The sequence below is a fragment of the Trachymyrmex septentrionalis genome, unplaced genomic scaffold, assembly GCF_001594115.1.
Source record: "Trachymyrmex septentrionalis isolate Tsep2-gDNA-1 unplaced genomic scaffold, Tsep1.0 scaffold173, whole genome shotgun sequence".
In the NCBI taxonomy this organism is placed as follows: Eukaryota; Metazoa; Arthropoda; class Insecta; order Hymenoptera; family Formicidae; genus Trachymyrmex; species Trachymyrmex septentrionalis.
The window spans coordinates 22,729-47,106 of record NW_017304897.1 but is presented as its reverse complement, the minus strand read 5'-3'; the positions used below and the strand labels follow the sequence as shown (position 1 = coordinate 47,106).

The window sequence follows — 24,378 nt, the reverse complement described above, 5'->3', positions numbered from 1 at the left end:
ATATATATATATATATATATATATATATATATATATATATGTGTATATTATATTCTTTGTTGTACAGAAGTACCATTGGTCGATTGGGTGAAGGATGTGGATGTACGTGTACAATACGGATTAAATTTTGGTAAAAGTCGTGGTTTTATCAAAATTGGTGATTCTGTAATAGTTGTGACAGGATGGCGGCAAGGCTCGGGCTTTACGAATACACTTCGTGTGGTGTATGTAGAACATGAATTTATTAGAGAAGATCCTGCATGTACAATTTATAGCGATACCGATTTCTATGAAAATTTCTTGAATGTTGCATGATATTTTTTTATTTATTCTTACATATATCTTGATTTGTTTTAAGACTCCTGAATAGTCTCTGCGACTATATATATTTGATCGTGACATCATAAGAGAAATGATACGTTGAAGTTTCTAGCACTCTATTTATCAAAAACCTATTGTAGATTTGGGCTAAAGAGAATTGGAATAAAATAAAATAATGAGATCGCTGTAAAAATAGAAGAAAGTTATCTTTCTCTTCTGATAATTAGTATATATTGTCATAAATGGCACAAGAAGTGTGTTTACTTAATGCACATGTGTAGCCTATTTTCACTTTACATTTCACTTTATGTCATTTACGACTATTTACTGATTGTCAAAGACAGGTAAGGATAATTTTTTTTCATTTTTATAAATGTTTTAAACTTTAAAATTTAAAGCTTAAATTGCTTAAATTTAAAATTTTAATTGCTGATAATTATTATTTCTTACTATATCATCCAATATGGCTATAGTGACTACTCAGGAGCTTTAACAGTAATTGTATTTATGAAATATTATTATTGTTGATTTGCATATTTACTTTAAGTCAAATAAATAACTTAAAATATATTAATAAATTATTGCAATATGTTTTGTACATTACAATGTACATTAATATATATTGTACGTAATAGAACAATGCATTCTGTATGTAGGTATATTGATATATAATAATATATTTGCTTTAAGTACTTTTTATTTTTATAAGTACCGATAATTCTGATATCGTTTGTGTTTCAGCATATTGCATTTTTAAGTATATAATTTTTAAAATTAATTCAAGTATAGTTATCTATTTAGTATATTATTATTACTGTGATCATGTTTTTAGCAATAATACATTTAATTCTTTATATTAATTGATGTTTTATTTTTAGGACTGTTGACTAAACTACACATTATACTGGAAAGTTCTAGGAAGTATAGTCTTCGTGGATGTAGATGTAATACAAAAATTTATTGAATAATGTATTGTAACTTGAACATGTATGTCATTGTATATGATTCTTTTACGAATTCTATTAAATGCAGTTATATGACAATAATCTTAATAGTAAAGTATTTTATTGTTGGAATATATAAATTCAGTGTAGAAACAAAAGTTTGATAGTTCGGAGAGGAAAAAAGGTGATTTTATCATAAATTTTTTTAAAAGTGATCTTTTTAAGGTCCTTAAGATCAATTTGATTTTTTTTTAATGGAAATAGATAGATAGTTTTTATTTAAACATTCGAAGAGCATATTTTATATAAAAATTGTGTAAGATATGTGATTTAAATTGCATGGTTTAAGAAATATTTAACAAATATTATTCTTAGAAAATACTATTAATATTATGCTGTTTGAGGTTCAAATAAAGAGATTCACTATTTGAAAATATTGGCACCTATTTATTTGCCAGATACAACGTCCAAGCATGTTCGCAGTCCTCATTAGAGCGAGGATAGTCTCGCTCACGATGGAAGAAGACAGGTGAGACAACTTGAAGGATGCGCAGTAGGGCCAAAATTTAGGACTAAAAGATTGGCTAACTGATTGCTCTGAATTGTTGCGGATTGTTCATCTGTCTTCTTCCATTATATCTCGTTATTGTCAGAGTCTTAGATTATATAAGAGAAATGCAACCGATTTATGTCAGTATTGCAAAAGTACTAACGAGGGTTTTAAATATGGTTGATATGATATGAAAAGTACCTTTAAAAAGGCTGTTACGTCCAGACTTCACATTTCTTTTCTTCGATTAGAATTTTCGTCATCACCATAAAAGTTATTAACAAGTTATACCAGTAGACCTTCGGCAACCTAATTAGATCACTCTTTAGAAAAAATCTTAACCAATCCCCTTTTTAGCCTCTGCACTCTTAATTTTTTGCTTCCACAGCTCACCTATCGTTCTTATCCTTCCACTTTTACTTAGAAGTCCGCCTAATCCGCGAACTTCACTCTCTTGTTGTCTGTCTTCCTTTTTTTCTACGCAGAGCTTGAAACAATAGAACATTTTTGTATTTAAAAATCATAGTGAGTGATCGGCCACGTCTTTCCCGCGTGGCTAAACGCCTACGAATTCAACGCCTCAGGGAGACCCGTTGGCTTCTAAACCGGGCCTATCAAACATACCCAATAACATAAATAGTAATAATAATGATAGCAATAAAATTAACGCTAATGGTTTAGATAACAATAATATTAATATTTAACAGATTGAAGGACTCTTCTTATACAAAATAAATAACAATAAATAAAGGGCAAAGTAAGAGTCAAACACATTTCTTTAAAAAAGTCACACAATTGAAAGAATAAATTACAAATAAGAAAAGTAAAATTGAAAAAATATATAATATTGTAACATTTAACAAAATTGAAGGACTCTTCTTATACAAAATAAATAACAATAAATAAAGGGCAAAGTAAGAGTCAAACACATTTCTTTAAAAAAGTCACACAATTGAAAGAATAAATTACAAATAAGAAAAGTAAAATTGAAAAAATATATAATATTGTAACATTTAACAAAATTGAAGGACTCTTATTATACAAAATAAATAACAATAAATAAAGGGCAAAGTAAGAGTCAGCACATTTTGTTTTTAAAAAATAATCATCTAATTAAAAGAAAATACAAATAAAGAAAAATTCGAAGAAAGTATATAATAAAAATAAAAGATACATATAAAATAATAAAAGGTAAGAACTAAGTAATAATTTCGTTACAAGTTTCGATTGAGATTGAGCCCTCTTTAGACAAATATATCGGAAAAAAGAGTAACCGCAATAAAAGTTCGCAAATACATCGTGAGCACAATTTGGGTGAGTCTTGATGTAGAACTCGACAATATTCACGTACGATTACACAGTCGCAAGTGTATCATGTCTCTTGGAAAAGTTCTAATTGATAAAAAGATGATAAAAAGACTTTTTACGAAAAAATAAAAATACAAAACGGAAATTAACATAACGGAAATCTAGTAAGAAATAAAAACTCACCAAAAACATGTATAAATTGTGCAAAAAAGCGTGTCCTTACAAGTATAAAAAAGCTATTGTGATATATAAAACCAAGTGAAACGCAGAAATAAGAGACGGACATTGTATCGCTTAAAGTGTACGCTCGCTAATACAGATCATCGCAGATTGAGAGAAAAGACGGACCATCGATATCGCAAAGTCAAACTCTATTTACAATAGGCAAATAAACCTTATGAAGACCTTCCGTGTCGGTTTGTAAATTCAAGCTGTTATCCTGTTTCTTAATATTGATCATCTCGGAAATTAAGCGTTTCCTATAGCAAGGCTCTTCATCTAAAATTTTAACATTATTCCATTAGAAATCATGATTATACTGCAGCCTGTGTTCGCTTATGACAGAACGGACAGAAGTGTTATGTCTAATATAATTACGATGTTCTGTAATTCTGGTTTCCAATTGTCTGCCCGTCTGTCCAACGTACGACGCATCACAATTATTACTTGTATTATTATTATCTTATAAACTACAATACATTACTCTTAGATGTATAGGAACAAATATCCTTTTGTACTTTAATATATTTACCCATTTTATTAGGACTATGAAAAGATACCCTGATGTCGTTTTTATTGAACCGTTTAAATTTTTCTGTGTGAAGAGGAATAAATAGTACCGTAAGCCAAGATGCAGATTCATTCGCACTGACATTGTCAACCAAATCTTTATGTGCTATGTGTTTATTTTTAATTAAATTTTTTATACGTTGATTAACTGTGTCAAAAATAAAAATTAATGGGTAGTCATTATCTAATAAAACGTTAATAATAAATGTCAAATTTTTGGTAAGAAACATAAAGTTAGAAAGTAAAAAAGCTCTGTCAATTAGCGAAAAAATTGTACCTTTCTTTTGTGTAATTGGATGATTTGAAATTTAAAAATCTCTCTGAAAAGATAGGTTTGCGGTGCTGCAAGTTATGCGCAATTTGCGCGAAGCAATCCGCCAGAAACGCCCGGATTTGTGGAAGAACAAAAATTGGCTTTTGCACCATGATAACGCCCCTGCTCACACATCGTTGCTTGTGCACGAATTTTTGACCAAAAACAACACACTAATGATGCCGCAGCCACCGTATTCCCCAGATCTGGCCCCCTGTGACTTTTTCTTGTTTCCGAAACTGAAGAGGCCCATGAAAGGACGACGCTACGCTACGATTGAGGAGATAAAGACGGCATCGAAGGAGGAGCTGAACAAGATCACAAAAAATAATTTTTTGAAGTGCTTCGAGGATTGGAAAAAACGTTGGCACAAGTGTATAATATCTGATGGGGATTACTTTGAAGGGGACAAAATAGATATTCATGAATAAATAAATAATTTTTGAAAAAACACAAAATTCGCGATACTTTTTGAACAGACCTCGTATCTATAATAAAATAAAATATTCAAATTCAACGACACCGTCTCTAATCTCCTCATTAGTAGGTCCGCTATTACAAGTGATAAAGGAGAGCCTATGGGAGTGCCGAAGATTTGCTTATAAATTTTATTGTTAAATGAAAAAAAGGTGGAGTCTAAAACGAACCGTATCGCTCCCAGAAACTCATTCTTAGGCAGAGAGCGATCCTTGGAAATAAAACTCCATTGCTCATTCACGCAATCAACCGCAATCTCTATTGGAACATTCGTGAAAAGTGATATAACGTCCAATGAAATTAATTTATGTTCACCTGTAATGTATAATCTTTTTAATTTTAAACTAATTGGAAGCTATTTTTAATGTAATTATCCGCTTTGGAATAGTTTTGAATAGTATATTGTGTAAATATGTAGCCAATGCATATAACGGACTGCCTATCGATGAGACAATAATTTTGAGAGGATAAGAAATTCCGGTTTGTGAATCTTTAGCAATCCATAGACATAGAGTAGTATAGGCAGGTCCGTCGCGATACGCCGGAGTAATCGTAATTTAGGCAGTGTGACGGATTGCATTTCGCTAATGCCGGTAATGGAAACGGAGCGATTAATTCTCGAAAGGCGTAGGCGTTGAGCAAGCTATTCGGAGATAAACGTAGAGACAGATCTCTGATCAAGGAGCGCGCAAACGGTGATAAAACGTTTATGAAGCGAATAAACTCGCATGCGCGCTGTTGCGAGCAGATTTTGGTGCTACGGTTTTCGATAATAAGTGCGACGGCGATGACACTCTTGCTATTCGTGCGGACGTCGACGGTAGCTTAGTGTCGACAGGCTGAACGGAATTATCAAAATGTAACAACGTGTGATGCCGTTTATTGCACTGTCGACACGCGTAAGGATTTGTACAATCTCTCACGGAATGCTTTGTACTGAAACAGTTTACACAGCGTTTCTGGTTTTTAATGAATTCAAAACGTGGGGATGGAGTTTGCTTTAGTAACGTAGAACATTGATACAATAGATAGTTCGCTTTGCACAATAAGCATAAGAACGAAACGGTAGACGCCGTATTCCTTTTGGAGGTCGTCTGTGACTTCTCCGTTGCGTTCGCGGGTGCAATCGCGTCGAATGCGCGAATGTGCGATGCAAAAAATTGATCAGGTTCGCGATAACGCGGGTAATTAAGGTATCGCCCAGTTTAAATTCTCAAGCTTTTCGCGATGATTTATCGAGTTTTTGTGACATTAGAAAAACGTGCCAATCATCCTAATGTTCGGTAACGCAATCGAGATTGCTCAGAGCTTGTTTCGCTTTATTGGTTTGATCGCAAAGCGTGCGAAGATCGTTGGAGGTTTCTGTCGTGAGCGACGGTAAATTAAAAAGCGATTGTAATATTTTATATAATTAGGGTAAAGTATGGGTATATAGTTTTTAGATTAAGAGTGGTAGATAGAATTGTAGTAGGAATTTTGTGTTTAGTACAAGTAGATATGAAAAGTATGGTTGCTTATTCATCAATTGTTCATATGAATTTAATGATGAGTAGGTTAATGACTCATTTTTATACCAAAGGTTGGTATATTAGACAGATATATAATGATGATTTCTCATGGATTATGTTCTTCAGGTATATTTTATATAGTAAATTTATATTATATGCGATCAGGAAGACGTTTATTATTTTTGAATAAGGGTATGGTAGGTAATTTACCTTCGATTGTGTGTGTTATATGGTGATTTTTGTTTTGTATTGTAAATTTTTCTTTTCCTTTATCTTTAAGTTTTATTGGTGAGGCTTTGATATTAATAAGAATTTTAAATTGAGATATGGGGATATTGTTTTATTTAATGTTAGTTTGTTTTTTCAGAAGATCATATTCGTTGTATTTATTTTCATATGTTTGTCATGGTAAAAATAGTTATTGTGAAAATAAAATTTTTAATTCTTATTTGAAAGAATATATAGTTTTAATTATATTTTTTTTCCATTATTGATATTTTTATTTAATATGGTTATATTTATATAGTTAAGTGGTAAATAAAAAGTAATAGGTATAATTTATATATGATATGTATTAATTATAAGTAAGAATAGATTAAGTTATTATAGTTTAGGTAGTTTAAGTTAAAATATTAATTTGTGGAATTAAAGATATTTAATTGTTAAATTTATAAAAATCCTAAATTATTTTTAATGTATTAGTATGCATGTATATGTTTAGATTATTTGTAATATTATTTATGGTGAGTTTATTGTTTTATTATTTAGATATGATAATTGTTTTAGAATGATTAGTTTATGAATTTAATTCAATAAATTTAAAGTTTGTTATAATTTTTGATTAAGTTTCTATTTTATTTATTAATTTTATTTTATTAATTTCTTCTATAATTATGTTATATAGGTTGGTTTATATAAGCTTAGAAAAGTATTTGAGGCGATTTAATTATTTGTTATTATTATTTATTTTATCAATAGTATTAATAATAATTAGAATATTATTAGAAATATTATTAGAATTTTGATTGGTTGGGATGGGTTGGGGATAGTATCATATTGTTTAATTATTTATTATCAAAATTATAGTTCTTATAATTCTGGTATAGTTACAGTATTGTATAATCGTATTGGAGATGTTGGGATTTTAATGACTATGAGTATAATAATAATAATTGGGAGGTGGGATTTATAGTAATATTTAGTGGAAAAGGGGAAATAATATTATTAATAATATTGGCCTCTTTTGTCTCCCGTCGAAGGTCGGCAAGATGATCCTCTGAAGATGCGATGATGACCGGAACGAGTTATTAAGGCCACTTATGTCATGTACAGCGGGATGGGGTTCATGGATCCCTGACAGTCCAAGTACCTCAGCCATGTAGTCGGCAGTTTCGTGATAATAGTCCTCATACGTCAGGAAGTAGTTCTGAGTGAAGTACGCATGAGTTGCCTTCAATTTCTCGTCCGCAGCTAGCGTGATTTTACAATCCAGCTCTTGGCACTTGGCAAAGGTCTCCTTGAGGGTTATGAGGCGTTGCCGCGTGATGGCACATGTCATCTTAGCCTGTTCCAGCTTCTTAAAATTAGTGTGCGAGATATATCGCCCATCTGCTGGTTTTGTATACTCATCAATTCATCGAGAGACGACATGATTTCCAATGAAAAAGGCTCGGAACATTTGAGAATCAAGCAAAAACAATAACTTTTCTTGACGATCCAGCTCGAAGGACCAAAATATGTTTGTGACACTGGTGTCACCTTGTATGAAGGGTTGCTCGCCAAGACGTATAATAACGACGACTTTCTTGATTACAATAAGTTCAATTTTATTATAGAGTCGAATTAAGATTTTTTCGAAGCGGGTGGTAGGCGATACGTAATCCGATAATTGATGCGTTCGGTTAGATGCGTGTACTGGTAATTCGCACTTGGTCCGACATTGAATAATTTCTCGCAGCCATTAAAAGGAATGTGTTAAAAGGAATGGCGAGCAGCAACGAGACCGGCAAATCTCGTCGGAAACTCACATAATTCTCACGCACTGAATGCTCTCGCGATATGCGTATACCGGTAACGTTATGTGACACAATACAACGATGATACGCGACGACAAGTCGGTTTGGTTTGCAATTAATGTTCGGGATAAGATTCGTTAAGAACGAATATCGATGGATGATCCATATTGATCGGGATCGGGAAACGAACAGAATATTCGCACACGGAACGTGTGCGCGATAGTCATCTTTTCGGGGGTCGCGCAAGGGGATCGCGTGCCATTTGAGACAGACAGCGTAATTGGAATAGGAGTGATATGCTTGTTTTAACGGCTCGGTGTCGACGAGCTGTTGGCTTGCTTCGAGAATATGAAAAATAATGATAATTCCGGAACACTTACTAAGAAGAAATAATAAAAATTATTATAATTCTTAACATTATTTATAATTTGTTACAAATATCAATCATGTCAATTTTTTTATTCCTTAATTTATGTTTTTTATCTTTCTGACGACAATTACTTATGTACTATATGAGCATGGATAGCATATATACGGAGGCGTTAATAATTAATTCTTGAAAATTGTATGTCGTAATGTAACTTTATTACACATGGTTGAATTTGTAAGAAAATAATTTTTAATTTGGTAAAAAAAAAATTAAAAATTAAAGAAAATTACGGGTGGTGAGGGTATTTTGTTAAACAAAAAATGTTTTTCTTTATAACTTTAAAGTACTCTTAAAACCGTACAACTTTTGTTAAAAAAATTTTTTTCTATCTTTTATACTTCCGATGATATTCGGCTCGAAAGAAAAATACCGTTTTTTTTTAAAGAGGTGTTTCAGCCCTTAAATATGAGTTAACGCGCGTATAAAAAATACGTATCTCTTAGATTTTCGTGTTTTACAACATATTTCATGGAGAATCAAATCAGTTCCGGATAGTTGTAAAACTTTCCTTGTTAGTAGAATTTACCTTGATTAGTTAAGATTGTAGCATCTGTGGGTTTTAATCTTTCATTTGATGCATTAATTTTTTTCGAAGAATAATAATTTTTGACAGAGAATTAAAATTGCTATTACTTGCGTTAGAATAAGAAGACCTTCAATAAAAATATCCTTGAAGAAAAATTGAAACTACTATTAATTGAGTTGGATTCTTAGGTTTTATTCGATAAGTACGTATGCTTAGCGCCTTTTTTTATTGTAGGATTTATAACGATGTCCAGTTCAAAATTCCCACGTCCCTATAATATTTAGGTATATTGTTAGCGCATCAAGGAGGGAGAGAACAAAACGGACAGGCGAGCGAGTCAAGACAGATAGCAGTTTATTTTTACTTTTTGTACTTTTTTTTATCTTATTCAATTAAATCTTATATGGTTAAGTGTGACTCGATCTTTTCAACCATCATTCCCATATATTTTGGGGGCTCAGCCGAAATATCATTAGGAATACGAGTCGCGAGAAGATGTTTCAAGATGCATATCAAGGCATATCAAGACGAATTAAGACGCCAATAAAGAGATTAAGACGTTCAAGGCATATTAAGACTTTTAAGTGTATCACGACATTTAAAGTGTATCAAGACGAGAAGACATTTCAAGACGCATCAAGGACGCATAGTAAGACGAATTAAGACGGCGTAGAGTGGCACGTGTATAAGAAGAATGACAGAACCGGGTACAATGGACAACGAACTGAGTGCAAAATTAGTGGAAATGACGATGGTTCAATTGAAAGAAGAACTAAAAAAACGACGGTTGAAGACAGGACTGAAAAATGAACTTATATTGAGATTATCGGCGATTATGAGCGTGAACATGGTGATCTAGAATGACGTATCGACGCTAAGGACGAAGACGAGGATACGCATCGGCATAGAGAAGGTACAAGCAAGAAGGATAGCTCGAGCTCGAGTGACCAGGAAGACGCGCTAGTAGCTGAAGAGAGACGAGATAGTAGGAAATTTCGAAAAAATCAATTGTTAACATTCAAGGATGTTGAAGAATCCTTAGAAACATTTAGCGGGGACGATAAAGTTGACATAATAAGATGGCTCACGGACTTCGAGGAGATGGCGACACTATGTGAGTAGTCCGATATCCAAAAGGTGGCGTATGCGAAGCGACTTCTCCGTGGATCAGCAAAATTATTTGTCCGCTATGAAAGATGTACAAAAACATGGAGGAAGCTGCGATTGAGAGAAGAATTCAGGGATATTGTAGATAGCCATGCGGTGCACCAAGAATTGTCACAAAGAAGAAAGACACCTGACGAATTGTAGCGTACATCATAAAATTCTTGAAATCACAGGCGGACGTTGACCCTCCGTCGGTAATGCAATATATTATCAGCGATATTCAAGACGAGCCAGTTAACAAGACCATATTGTATAGAGCTAAGATAATATGTGAATTTAAAGAAAGATTTGTACAGCACGAAGTCATAAGAAAAGAAGAAATGTCGAAAGCGAAGTCATTGAAACAAGAAGGCAAGAAGAAGACTATTCAAGACGTTGTGATTCCCATCAAAACAAAGAGATGCTAATTTTAGCGGCAAGAATCATGTGAGCAAGGAGTGTTCGACAAAAGACAAAGGCGCTAAGTGCTTCAAGTGCAACCAGTATGGACATATTGTTACCAGGTGTACAAGTATGAAATGCAGATTTTTTTTCAAAAAAAAAACACGTTAAATTCGGAAGAATGATAAAAAGAGCTTTATTTAAAGTATGCTCCATTGCTAGTTACACATTTTTCCCATCTTTCGGGCAATTTGTGGATACCACGCCAGTAAAAATCTTCCCCCTTTGCCGCGAACCATTCATCGAGCCATTTTTTCACATCTTTGTACGAACCAAAGCGCTGCTCAGCAAGTGCGTGACCCATCGATGCAAACAAGTGGTAATCGGAAGGAGCCAAGTCTGGTGAGTAAGCTATGGGGTAGAACTTCCCAGCTGAGTGCTTCCAACGTGTCGCGAACCGGTTTTGCCGTATGTGATGGAGCATTGTCATGAAGAAAAATGACTTTGCGTTGTCTCTTTTGGTATTCTGGTCTTTTTTCAAGCAGCGAACGGTTCAAATCGATCAATTGTTGTTGGTAGCGTTCAGCATTAACCGTTTCACCAGGTTTTAATAGCTCATAATAGACCACACCCTTCTGGTCCCACCAAACACAGAGCATCGTCTTTCTGCCAAAGCGATTCGGTCTTGCGGTCGATGTGGATGGTGCGCCTGGGTCTACTCATGATTTTTTGCGCTTGGGATTCTCAAAATAAATCTACTTTTCATCCTCACTAACGATACGATGCAAAAACGACTTCCTTTTATCGTGCAAGCAAAATTTCACATGTGTTTTTGCGCCTCTTCATCTGCCTGCCGTCCAACTCATGCGGTACCCATCTTCCGGTCTTCTGAATCTTTCCCATCTCTCGTAGGCGATTGGAAACAGCTTGTTGACTAACGCTCGATTGCTCTGCGAGTTGTTTTTGTGTTTGTGAATCATCTTCGTCCAACAATGCTTGCAATTCCACATCTTCGTACCTTTTTGGTGGTTTTCCGTGTTCCTTGTCTGCAACATCAAAGTCACCACTTTTAAAACGCCGAAACCATCGTTTACACGTATCTTGCGATGGAGCATGTTCACCATAAGCTTCTCGAAGTAATCGGTATGATTCAGCAGCAGTTTTCTTCAAATGAAAACAAAAAATTAATGCTGTCCGCGAATGCTCTTTGTTTGGTATAAATTTCGACATATCGAACACAGCAACACAACATTATGCAAACACTTTTTCAATTTATCACTCGTGCGCGTCTGACACTTGTTAATAGCACTTCAAAATGGCATAACAGTCAAATCTTTATATCACACATTGCATTGATGCGCCATCTGTTTTCTCAAATCCGCATTTCATACTTGTACACCGGTAAGTTGTGCAAGGGAGTAATAAGTACGCAAAAGGAAGCCACTCATATAATATCTAGTAATCCACGACAAAAACAATCAAAATAGAGATTGCGAATCAATGTTTCGTTAGTTTAGATACCGGAAGTGACTTGAGCTTGATAAATTGAGACTGTTATGAAATCTATCATAGATCTGGAAAAGGCACGCAGCATATCGATGCCTTAAGTAGGAATCCCCTCCCTGAAATCTTACTCATTAACGAAAGCTGTGATAGTCTAATCATGAGAATGAAGAAGTCTCAGAATACTGACACAAGTTAACAAGAAATTATTAAGCAACGCTAGTAACAATATTAGGCCGATTCTAATCCATGGGGCTAGAGGGGAGCGCGGGGCGCGGGGAGTACTCGTAGGCACGGGGGGGAAGGCGTGGAGGGTACTCGTAGGCGCGGAGGAAGGCGCGGGAAGGTTCCGGCGGCATCGCTGTCATAGGACCCCGGTGGATTGATTACACAAACAATGCGTTTCTTATTTTTTGCGTTGCGAGCCACCACCGCCGCTGCCGCCGCCGCCGCGGACCCGCGTCCATTCCAAAAAATGTGTAGATAACAAGGGCTTGCACGTTAGAGAAAGATAGAGCGCACACGACGATGTCAGAGCTGTTAAGAGAAGCGTTGATGCTATTTATATAAACATATTAACATATCAGGTGTGAGAAATATAAACTAGAATTGCTCGCGATGTTGCCTTATCTACTTCTAAAGAAAGTGTGATCCAATAGACAAAGAAGTCAAATGAAATATATAATGGGTTATAAGCGCTCAGTTCCGCAGTTGGTGTCCTGGAAGAAGAACGAATCGGTCTCAATAAGAATAATGGAAAAAGTATAGCTGACCCTTGTGCAGACATTGAGGACATGGATGGTGTGAATACAGACAAGTTATTTGAAGCAATGGAAGTAGAATTTGAGGATATAATGGACCAAGAATCGTCTAACGAAAAAGTACAATCTAACGATACTGAATGTCTTATTGGGTTGAGCGATGACAATACGGAACACGCAGAGAAATTTGTGCAGCCTTCGGAAATCTATGCATTGAACGGTCGTACTTAAGCACTGCATAATCTGCTGTTATTATACAACGTATGATACCGCAGCTTTATATACACCATGTATGATTTATTTACAGAATATTGGCGAAAAAGGAATGTATCTCGTCAGGAAGCACAAAGAATGTTCTTTCTATAAACTAGACAGCAGGTGGCCGTGCTCGGAATGTGGAGAGCCGGTGTACATTGTATTCCCATGCAGCATGTGTCCACTCTGCGCACATTGAAAAACTATTAAGTGCTCCATGTAAGAGTGTGAAGTGATCTAAAGAAAAAAGACATGGAAAATCATGACCGAGTGGAACGCGAACTGTTGGAGCAGTGCGGCTAGGTCGCTATTCTGGTGGAATATTTCGCGTGGCTGCAACGATGTTTGCTGAACTTTGTCGTGCCAAGCGTCCGCGCTTCATCGTTGGATACAGACAATCCGTGGTGGCGAAGATCGCGTGACTTGCGGGTGCAAAAACATAATTAGAGCGACGTTTCGTGCACGTAGGTGGCGGGTACGCGAGTCGCAGCGTAAGATCTCTCATCTGGCGAGAGATCGACACCGCGTTTGAAAGCTGTATATTGACGGGTGCTGTGGACAACGTGGATTACATTGAGCCACGGCGGTTTTTGAAAGATGCGAGAGAAATAGTGCTCGAGCGTGTGCGAGACGTTGTGGAAAGACACGGTAGTGTAAAAGTGAATACCGCGTTCAACGGCGAGTTTGTGATGAAGGATAAACGTGCTAATAAGAGTATAAACATTAAGAACATTGAGATATATCGATACACAGATTTGCGCGAGTGGTACGAGCAGCATATCATCGAGCCCACTTTGACATCACTCGAAGAGTTCCAAAAACGCGACAGCGGGGCATTGTCGCGAATCCTCAATTTGACTATCAATGTGAACAGACTAAATCCCATGCGCGCGGGATGTTACTTCGAAGTGCCGCGGGAAATTATACTTAAGAAAGCGATGATCAATGTTCGCACGACGGACAATACGTGCTTCCCGTGGTCGATGGTCGCCGTTCTGTACCCGGCTGAAAAGCATACGGAGCGAGAATCATCGTATCCGCATTATACGACGGTGTTGAACCTCGAATTTCCAATGACATTAAAAGATATTTTTAAATTCGAACGGTTGAACGCGATGTCGATCAATGTATATGGCATCGAGAATAAACAAGTCCTTCCTCTACGGCTCATCAGTGACAAGAAGGAGAAACACGTTAACGTGCTGTACATGCAAGATCCATGCGACGACGGTGTCGGCCACTTTGCATGGATAAAAAATCTGTTGCGTCTCGTTAGCTCGCAACTCAGCAAAAAAGAGCACAAGAAATATTTCTGCGACCGGTAAATACACATGAAAAAATTATTATAATTTTCCATCTTGCTAATGAAATAATGATAACAGTTATAATGTTTTGTTTTTTCAGATGCTTGCATTACTTCAGTATGAATGAGAAATTGCAGTCACACCCAATGGACTGCCAGAAGATCAACGACTGCGCTATCCGACTGCGGACGAAAAGTGGCTTGAATTTGGGAACCACTGCAACAAGGAGCGCGTCCCATTCATCGTCTACGCCGATTTGGAGTGCGTTTTACGGAAGATGGAACCCTACAAGGAATACATATCGTCATCAACAGCATGAGGTATTCAGTATAGGCTACTACGTACGATGACGCGTTATCGTCGTATCACTTCCGTCGCGATGAAGACTGTATAGCGTAGTTAGCGCGACAACTCAACGATTTGGCGCATCGCATTAAAAATCTCGTATCCGCCAACATGCCCATGGAAACATTATCTAAACAGCAATGGGAGGCGTACTGTAGCACGACGCGTTGTCACATTTGCGAGAAACCGTTCGCGTCAGACGATATGCGGGTCCGCGATCATTGCCACTGAACCAGTAGATATCGTGGTCTAGCGCATTCGAATTGTAATTTAAATTATAAAAATTCATTATATTAGGTTGTTCGGAAAGTAATTTCGTTTTTTCCCAACAGAAGACTTATTGTATTTTTTCACAGCCAACTTCACACTTAAGCCGCATAATCATTATATATTTTGACACCTGATATAGCAAGGCTTGCTTGTGAAAAAAGTTCGATTGATTCTACGCAGTAGTTTTTGGTTGGTGCCCTATCAAATATGAAAAGCAGCATTTTCGGCATATTTTACTTTTTTACTATCGAAAAGGTAAAAATGCTGTTCAAGCAAGAAAAAAATTATCCGATGTGTATGGAGAAGATGTATTGACAGAACGCCAGTGCCAAAACTGGTTTGCAAAATTTCGATCCGGCAATTTTGATGTTGAAGATGCATCACGTTCTGGAAGGCCAGTTGAAGCTGATGAAGGCACAATAAAGGCATTATTGATGCAAACCGGCGAATAACAACTCGTGAGATCGCTGAGAGATTAAATTTATCGAATTCGACCGTTCATGATCATTTGAAACGCGTCTAATTGAAAATCGTCTTTCAATTTCATAAGAAAAAACGAAATTACTTTCCGAACAACTTAATATATTCCGATCGTTTTTCATAATTTATCGGGCTACGACGCGCATTTTATAATTAAAGAAATCGCTACAGCATATGAAGGACGTATAGATGTGTTACCGATAACCAAAGAAAAATACATTTCCTTCACAAAACATGTCGATAGCACTAAAGACAAAACTGAAAATAAATCTCAAAAAAATGCGTAAAATTACGTTTATTGATTCTTTCAAATTTCTCAGTACAAGCCTCGATAAATTAGCGTCGTATCTCGATAAAGACAAATTAAAAATTATACGTTCCAAATTTTCAACACTATCGGATGATGAATTTGAATTACTGACTCGTAAAGGTGTTTTTCCGTACGAGTACGTTGACTGTGTCGAAAAATTGCAGGACACGCGCTTACCGCCGCACGAATCATTTTACAGTTCGTTGACGGGTGATACCGTATCCGAGAACGATTACGCTCACGCCGCGAACATATGGCAGCGATTCTCTATCCGAACGCTCGATGAGTACAGTGATCTGTACTTGAAAACCGATGTTTTGTTATTAGCTGACTTTTTCGAATATTTTCGCGGAAGTTGCGGTCTCGATCCCGCACATTATTACACCTTGCCTGATTTCACGGGATGCGATGTTAAAACATACGCGCGTAAAGTTTGAGTTGCTCACTGATATTGATATGATCATGTTCATCAAACGCGGTATACGCGGTGATCTCAGACAATGTTCAGGCAGATACGCGCAGGCTAATAATAAGTACATGTATTCGTACGACTCGTCGGAACCGTCGTCGTACTTAATGTACTACGTTAATAATTTATACGGGTGGGCGAACTATTGCTATACGCCAAATTTCGATGGGTCGAAAACGCTGTGAACTTTGACGCGAGCGCGATCGCTCTGAATTCGCCCACCGGTTACATTCTCGAAGCCGATCTCGAGTATCTGCAGCTTCTACACGACCGACACACTGACCTACCATTCTGTCCGACGTGCGATAAGCCGTCCGGCAAGCGCGAACATAAACTTCTAGCGACACTGTACGATAAATAGCGTTACGTCATCCACTATCGCAACCTGCAGCAATGTACTCGTAACGGTCTTTGCGTAACAAAGATCCATCAGGTGCTACAATTCGCGCAATCTCCATGGCTTCGCGATTACATCAAACTTAATACAAAGGGTATAGCAGGATAAGGAGGTGATTTCAACTTAAAAGGCTCCAGCACATAATCGATTGCTACAAGACACAAAATTAACACACTGATGAAAGAATATTTTGTGCAAAGTTTCATTCCAAAAGAGCCACACCGTTTCGAGATATCAAACAAAATGTGATTTATCATTAGTATTTTTTTTCCGTTAAATCTAAACGAATCTTTACAAAAAAAATCATGGATATAAAGGGTATCAAAAAGATGAGAGTAAGAATTTTTTTGTCATTCTTGGCTCAAAATTCTGTTTTTAAAAAATTCAAGAATTTTTTAAATTGCATTTTTTATATGATATGAATGTTTTACCACTTTTGAAATAATTCAGCAGCTAAATCTTATTATAAATTATATTCGTGATTTTTTTCAGATTTTTAAAGTTGGTGGAACATACTAAAGAAAAATTAAAATCGTTTTTTCGCCATTTTCCGAAATAAAATATATTAGTTGACATATTTTAAGTAATTCTTAAATGTAATTTTACTTACCTTCGATCGCACTTCTGCAGACAATAGTTTAAAACTTTAATATTATAGAATTCGCGTAGGTTAAACAATGAGAATTCCATTTTTTTTCCTTCAGAAAAACTAATTTAACTGATTTCAGCATTTATTACATTTTTTTATTAAACGAAAATCAATTTCTAATTTTGTTAAGCACATAAACATAACAAACTAGTGTGTTAGTTAACAGTAGTTGTTGAAAAATGTATCAGAAATAGCAAAAAAACCTTTATTAATAAAAAAATAAAATATTATTTCGTAGATAATTGCTTTTCCATAATCAATAAATAATGGAATAAGTGCTACCACTGTAATCTAACTGACAATTAATGTCGGTGTTAAATGAAAATCCTCAATAGAATTAAAAAGTATAGTTTGAAAATAAATAAACAAATTCAAAGGACTCTTTCAAAACATAATGACAAAACTTAATCAACGGGCGAAGTAAGAGTCAACCACATTTTTTTAAATTTTCATAAAATTATATATTATATTAACTGCGATGAAACATCACGCCAAAAAATTAGACTATAAACTAATAAATTACAAGTTACAAGTTTCGGCTACCGGTTTGAGCCCTCTTCAGACATTAGTACAATGAAAAATAACAGAATAAAATCAATTGTCGCAAGTATTCGCATATTCAGAATAATCACAGTTCGGGTGAGTCTTGATCTCGAAACATAATTTCCGTATGGTTGAACAGTCAAAAGTATTAAATTGTCATTGGTGAAGTTCTAGTTAATAAAAAGGATAAATTAAAAACAAAAAACGTACTACCGACAACTACGCATAAATAAAATAATATAAAATACCGAAAATCCAACAAAATCAATAAAAATTATTTCATAAAAAACTCACCAGAAATCATATGTAAGAAGTTTGAATTAATATGTCCAAAAAGAAATAAAAAACTTATGAAATATGTACAGTGAGAAGGAGCGCAGATATGTAAGACAGACATTATGTATCGATTTTCATGTACGTTCAGTAGTGAGGATCAACACAGACTGAGAGAGGAGACGGACTGTTCGTAACCGAAAGTCAAACTCTATTTATGATTGGAATATACGCTTTGTGGAGGCCATCGGTATCAGTCTGTAAATTGAGACCATTCTTTTGTTTCTTGATGTTAATCATCTCTGAAACCAAACGTCTCCGATAGCAGGGCTCTTCGTCTAAGATTTCGACCTCATCCCATTTAAATTCATGGTCTAGTTGTCTCCTATGCTCCGTTATTACAGATCGTGCCGACGTGTTGTATCTAATGTGATTGCGATGTTCTGCAATCCTTGTCTTTAATTTTCTACCTGTCTGTCCCACGTACGTAGCGTCACAATCACTGCATGAAATTTTGTACACTACGTTGTTCTTCGATGTATGTGGATGAACATCTTTGTGTACTTTGATGTATTTTTTGAGTTTGTTCGGACTACGGAAAGAAACCCTGATGTCGTTATTGTTGAACCGATTGAACTTTTCTGTGTGGCGCGGGATGAACGGAACCGTAAGCCAGGACACTGATTCCCTCGCTTCGACCTTGTCATTCATACTGTTCTGTGTTATGTGTCTATTTCTATTCAAGTTTTTTATTCGTAGGTTGATTGTGTCAAATATAAATGATAATGGGTAGTCATTGTCTAATAAAATGTTAATGATAAGTGTCAAATTCTGTGTGTGAAATCGAACGTCCGAAAGTAAAATTGTTCTGTCAACCAGCGAAAAAATCGTCCCTCTTTTCTGTGCAATGGGGTGGTTAGAATAGAAATTCAAAAACCTCCCTGAAAAGGTCGGCTTACGGTACCAATCAACTCCAAACCCGTTTCCAATGATAGATATAGTAACATCCAGGAAACTGATTTCATCACCCCCAAATTCTGAAGTGAATTGTAATCGTGGATGGAAAGAGTTAAATTGTTTTACTATTGAGTCAATTTTTGATGGCTCAACCGCAGTGCAAATATCATCCACATATCTAAAATAAAATGTCACGTCCAAGTTCAATGACATCAAGGACACCGTCTCAAGTCTCCTCATCACCAAGTCCGCTATTACAGGTGATAAGGGGGACCCCATGGGAGTGCCGTAACTCTGTTTATAAAAATTGTTGTTAAACGAAAAAAATGTGGAATCAAGAATAAACCTTATTGCCCCCACAAACTCCTCTCTAGGGAGAGGACAGTCTCCGGAAACATACATCCAATGTTCATTAATACAGTCTATGGCTATATCCACCGGAACATTCGTGAACAGAGATTTTACGTCCAGTGAGATTAATTTGTATTGGTCTGTAGTGTGTAATCTTTTTAGTTTCTCAACTAGTTCGAAACTATTTTTTATATAACTCTTTGCTTTAGGAATGGATTTAACTAATATGTTGTGTAAGAATGTCGCCAGTGGATAGAGCGGACTGCCCAACGAAGAGACAATGACCCTGAAAGGGCAACCAGGTTTATGTATTTTCGGCACACCATAAGCTCTCGGAAGTGATCCGTCACTACAATATAACGTCTTGTATTTTGCTTCGCTAATATACTTCTTCGTCTTCCATCTGGTGAGCATGGACCTTATTGCTGTCGTGATTTTCCTGACGGGATCTTTATTGATAAGAGAGTATGTGTCCTTGTTATTCAGCAGAGTGATCATCTTATCCATGTAGACCTCTCTGTCTAAAGCGACTGTGACATTGCGTCCCTTATCTGCGTGTGTGAAAAGGACATTGGTATGTTCCGATAAAAAGGCGCGTGTCTTCGATTCCATTCTTAACAATAGTTTATCAATCGGAGATGTTGTGATTGGAGAGGAAATGATACTGTTAAGAATTGGAATGGAGTGGTTGGTGATCGCGATCCTATTTTCGATCGGCATGCGATGCACGCCAGTTTCAACACTCTTAATGCAATCGAAAATAATCTTATATTTATCGTTTAGTGGAAGAGCGAAGTTCTCACCTAGTTGTAGGAAACACTGTATGTCTATTGGAATTGACACAGAGGATAGGTTGAGGAACCACCCGTTTCGGACAGTGGTCAGGGACGAAGATCTATGTGAGGTGAAGGAACTGGGATGTATAGATATCAAGTTACTAGGAGATAACGTAAGCGAAGGATTGTTGACATTCAATGTGTCCTTGTGCACGGATGTTGGGCCAGCACGCATGCTTGTATCGTATTCATATAAAATAGGTTTGATTCTGCTTATGGTCTGTGCTTCCTTTTTATCAGACAGCCATAAGAGTTTGTGATCTAATCTCTCTTTTTCTTTTCGGAAAAGCACATTACAGGATTTTTCCTGTGTATACAGAAACTTATCGAGAATCCTTGTAGGAAGACAGCGATAAAGTCCGCTCACCACCTGGAAAAGAGACCTTCTGTAAAAATCTGTCTGTCTATACGCGTCATTCAGTTCTATCTGGAGAATTTTTTTAATCACAAGTTTTTTACATTGCGAAAACTTCTGATTAGATCTGTGATTATGTAGTTCGATACGAAAGTCATTAATAGTGTTAAGGTGTTGCGGTACGACATTATTGTTAGCGAATTGTTTTAAAAAACGTATGTGTAAGGAGTTCATGATAATCTTTCTGCGACAACTTATCCAACTTTTAAGAAGTTTTACAGCATGGTGACCATAGTACAAAGAAATGAATTTGAAAAACGAAAGATGTGTTGTTCGCATTGTTACAGCCTGCGTTAAATTAAAATAAATAAACAAATTCAAAGGACTCTTTCAAAACATAATAACAAAACTCAATCAACGGGCGAAGTAAGAGTCAACCACATTTTTTAATACTTTTGACTGTTCAATACGGAAATTATGTTTCGAGATCAAGACTCACCCGAACTGTGATTATTCTGAATATGCGAATACTTGCGACAATTGATTTTATTCTGTTATTTTTCATTGTACTAATGTCTGAAGAGGGCTCAAACCGGTAGCCGAAACTTGTAACTTGTAATTTATTAGTTTATAGTCTAATTTTTTGGCGTGATGTTTCATCGCAGTTAATATAATATATAATTTTATGAAAATTTAAAAAAATGTGGTTGACTCTTACTTCGCCCGTTGATTGAATTTTGTTATTATAGTTTGAAAAACTTAAATGGCAAAATATTGTTAACTCTCGTGTTTAAATAACTTTGAACACAATTGCAAGACCTTCAAGAATACAAATAAAGTAAACTATCTCAAATGTCACGGGAACGGTTCCAATCAATTTGCGCATGTGACAATTGAAAGGGATTATTGTACATTCATTTATCTTATGCAATATGCTTGATGTCACTGACAAAAAGGTATCGTAACGCGACTTTTAGTCAACTTATACTAGCTGTCACGAATATTTTTGTTCGACGGTTTGATGTAAACGTATTATGACAATATAAAAAGGTCGATGTTTTTGGATTGAAATCAAAATGTGTCAGTATTCACATCTATTACCAATCCTACTTCTTACTTCATTACTGTTTTGTTGTAGTGCGCGACGCTCGATCTCAGGGACGACATTAGTTTGAAATTGTTAAAAGTCTTTGACCTGTGTCTTTCACTATGTTTAAAAGTATTCTGTTACTAATATTATAAGGTACTATTATTTATAACATAATAGTATATTCATAACTTCATTATTCATATTTTATGAATAATAAACTAATATATTTTAATAAAAAAAATGGTTTTAATTTTTTTTTGGTATGTTCCACCAAATCTAAAAATCTGGAAAAAATCACGAATATAATTTATGATAAGATTTAACTGCTGAATTATTTTAAAAGTGGTAAAACATTTATATCAAATAAAAATGTAATTTCAGAAATTCTTGAATTTTTTAAAAACAAAATTTTGAGCCAAAAATGACAAAAAAATTCATACTCTAATCTTTTTGATATCCTTTATATTCATGATTTTTTTGTAAAGAACCATTTAGATTTAACGAAGAAAAAAAATACTAATGAAAAATCACATTTGGTTCGATATCTCGAAACGGTGTGGCTCTTTTGGGATTTAATTTTGCACAAAATATTCTTTCATCAGTGTGTTAATTTTGTCCCTTGTAGCAATCGATTATGTGCTGGGGCCTGAAATCACCTACTTATCCTGCTATACCCTTTCAGAACGCGCGCGAAAAACGATTTCGAGAAAAATTTGTATAAACTAATGAACAACGCGATATTCGGTAAAACTATGGAGAATGTGCGCAACCACGTCAACGTAAAATTATTAACAAAATGGAACAGACGATACTGCATGGAGGCAATGATCAAATTTTGCAAAACCAAATTTCCATAGCCGTAGCGTCTTTGCGGAAAAGTTCAACAAGAGGTGAAGTTCAACAAGTCGATTTACGTGTATACTCGACATATTGAAAGTCTGCTTGTACGAATTTCACCACAAGTATATGTTACCACTGTTTCGCGACAAATTTAAAATATGTACACCGACACAGACAGTCTTATACGAGGTCTGTTCAAAAAGTATCGCGAATTTTGTGTTTTTTCAAAAATTATTTATTTATTCATGAATATCTATTTTGTCCCCTTCAAAGTAATCCCCATCAGATATTATACACTTGTATCAACGTTTTTTCCAATCCTCGAAGCACTTCAAAAAATTATTTTTTGTGATCTTGTTCAGCTCCTCCTTCGATGCCGTCTTTATCTCCTCAATCGTAGCGTAGCGTCGTCCTTTCATGGGCCTCTTCAGTTTCGGGAACAAGAAAAAGTCACAGGGGGCGAGATCTGGGGAATACGGTGGCTGCGGCATCATTAGTGTGTTGTTTTTGGTCAAAAATTCGCGCACAAGCAACGATGTGTGAGCAGGGGCGTTATCATGGTGCAAAAGCCAATTTTTGTTCTTCCACAAATCCGGGCGTTTCTGGCGGATTGCTTCGCGCAAATTGCGCATAACTTGCAGGTAATATTCCTTATTGACCGTTCTACCCTGTGGCAAGAACTCATGATGCACCACGCCCCTGCAATCGAAGAAAACTGTAAGCAAAACCTTCACATTCGACCGAACTTGGCGCGCTTTTTTCGGTCTTGGCTCGTGCGGCAGCTTCCATTGGGATGATTGAGCTTTGGTTTCCACGTCATAACCATAAACCCATGATTCGTCACCAGTTATGACCCTCTGGAGCAAATTTGGGTCGTCGCGGACAGAGTCCAACAGCTCCTTAGCAATGTTAATGCGATGCTGTTTTTGGTCGAAATTGAGCAATTTTGGTACGAATTTCGCGGCGACCCGTCTCATGCCCAAATCATTGGTAAAAATCGAATGGCACGAGCCAATCGATATGTTTAGGTCCTCAGCAACCTCTCTAACGGTGATTCGACGATTGGCCAATACTATTTTCTTCACTTCATCAATGTTTTCGTCTGTTGTTGACGTGCTCGGGCGTCCGGCACGCTCTTCGTCGTTCACATCTTCTCGGCCCTCTGAGAACATTTTGTACCACCGATAAACGTTGCTTCGGTCCAAGGTAGCTTCACCATATGCCACAGTCAACATTCGGAATGCGTCCGCGCATTTAATTTTGTTTTTCACACAAAATTTGATACAGATTCTTTGATCCATTTTTTGGAATAGGCAAAAATCGAAGACGAGTCAAAACACGTGCAAGCAAAGCAGCTGTCAAAAATTAACTGAACATGGCCGAAAAATTAACAAAATGGTCGAACTTGTCGGCATAAGTGAGAGACATGAGTACCAACATAACGCCACAAAAAATCGAAAATCGAATATACGTAACCCGCGGAAATTCAAAATTCGCGATACTTTTTGAACAGACCTCGTATACCGCGTCGACGATTACGAAACTATGAAACGCGATATCGCTAGATTCGATACGAGCGATTATCCGACGGACAACGTGTACAATATGCTTCTCGCGAAAAAAGTACCCAGTCTGAAGGACGAAAATAACGGTGCGATAAT

General features: G+C 36.1%; 1 protein-coding gene across 2 annotated transcripts in view; it reads left to right on the top strand.

Moving 5' to 3' along the window:
• LOC108746494 (pyruvate kinase-like) overlaps positions 1 to 1,367 on the top strand; it is a 105,593-nt gene extending 104,226 nt beyond the window's left edge. For both annotated transcript variants that reach the window (XM_018483307.1, XM_018483306.1), the window contains 2 exons: positions 68 to 224; positions 1,200 to 1,367. In XM_018483307.1, the coding sequence (XP_018338809.1) occupies positions 68 to 224; positions 1,200 to 1,212 (170 nt within the window). In that variant the 3' untranslated portion in view covers positions 1,213 to 1,367. The remainder of the gene's footprint in view (positions 1 to 67; positions 225 to 1,199) is intronic.
• The last annotated feature ends 23,011 nt before the right edge of the window (positions 1,368 to 24,378 follow it).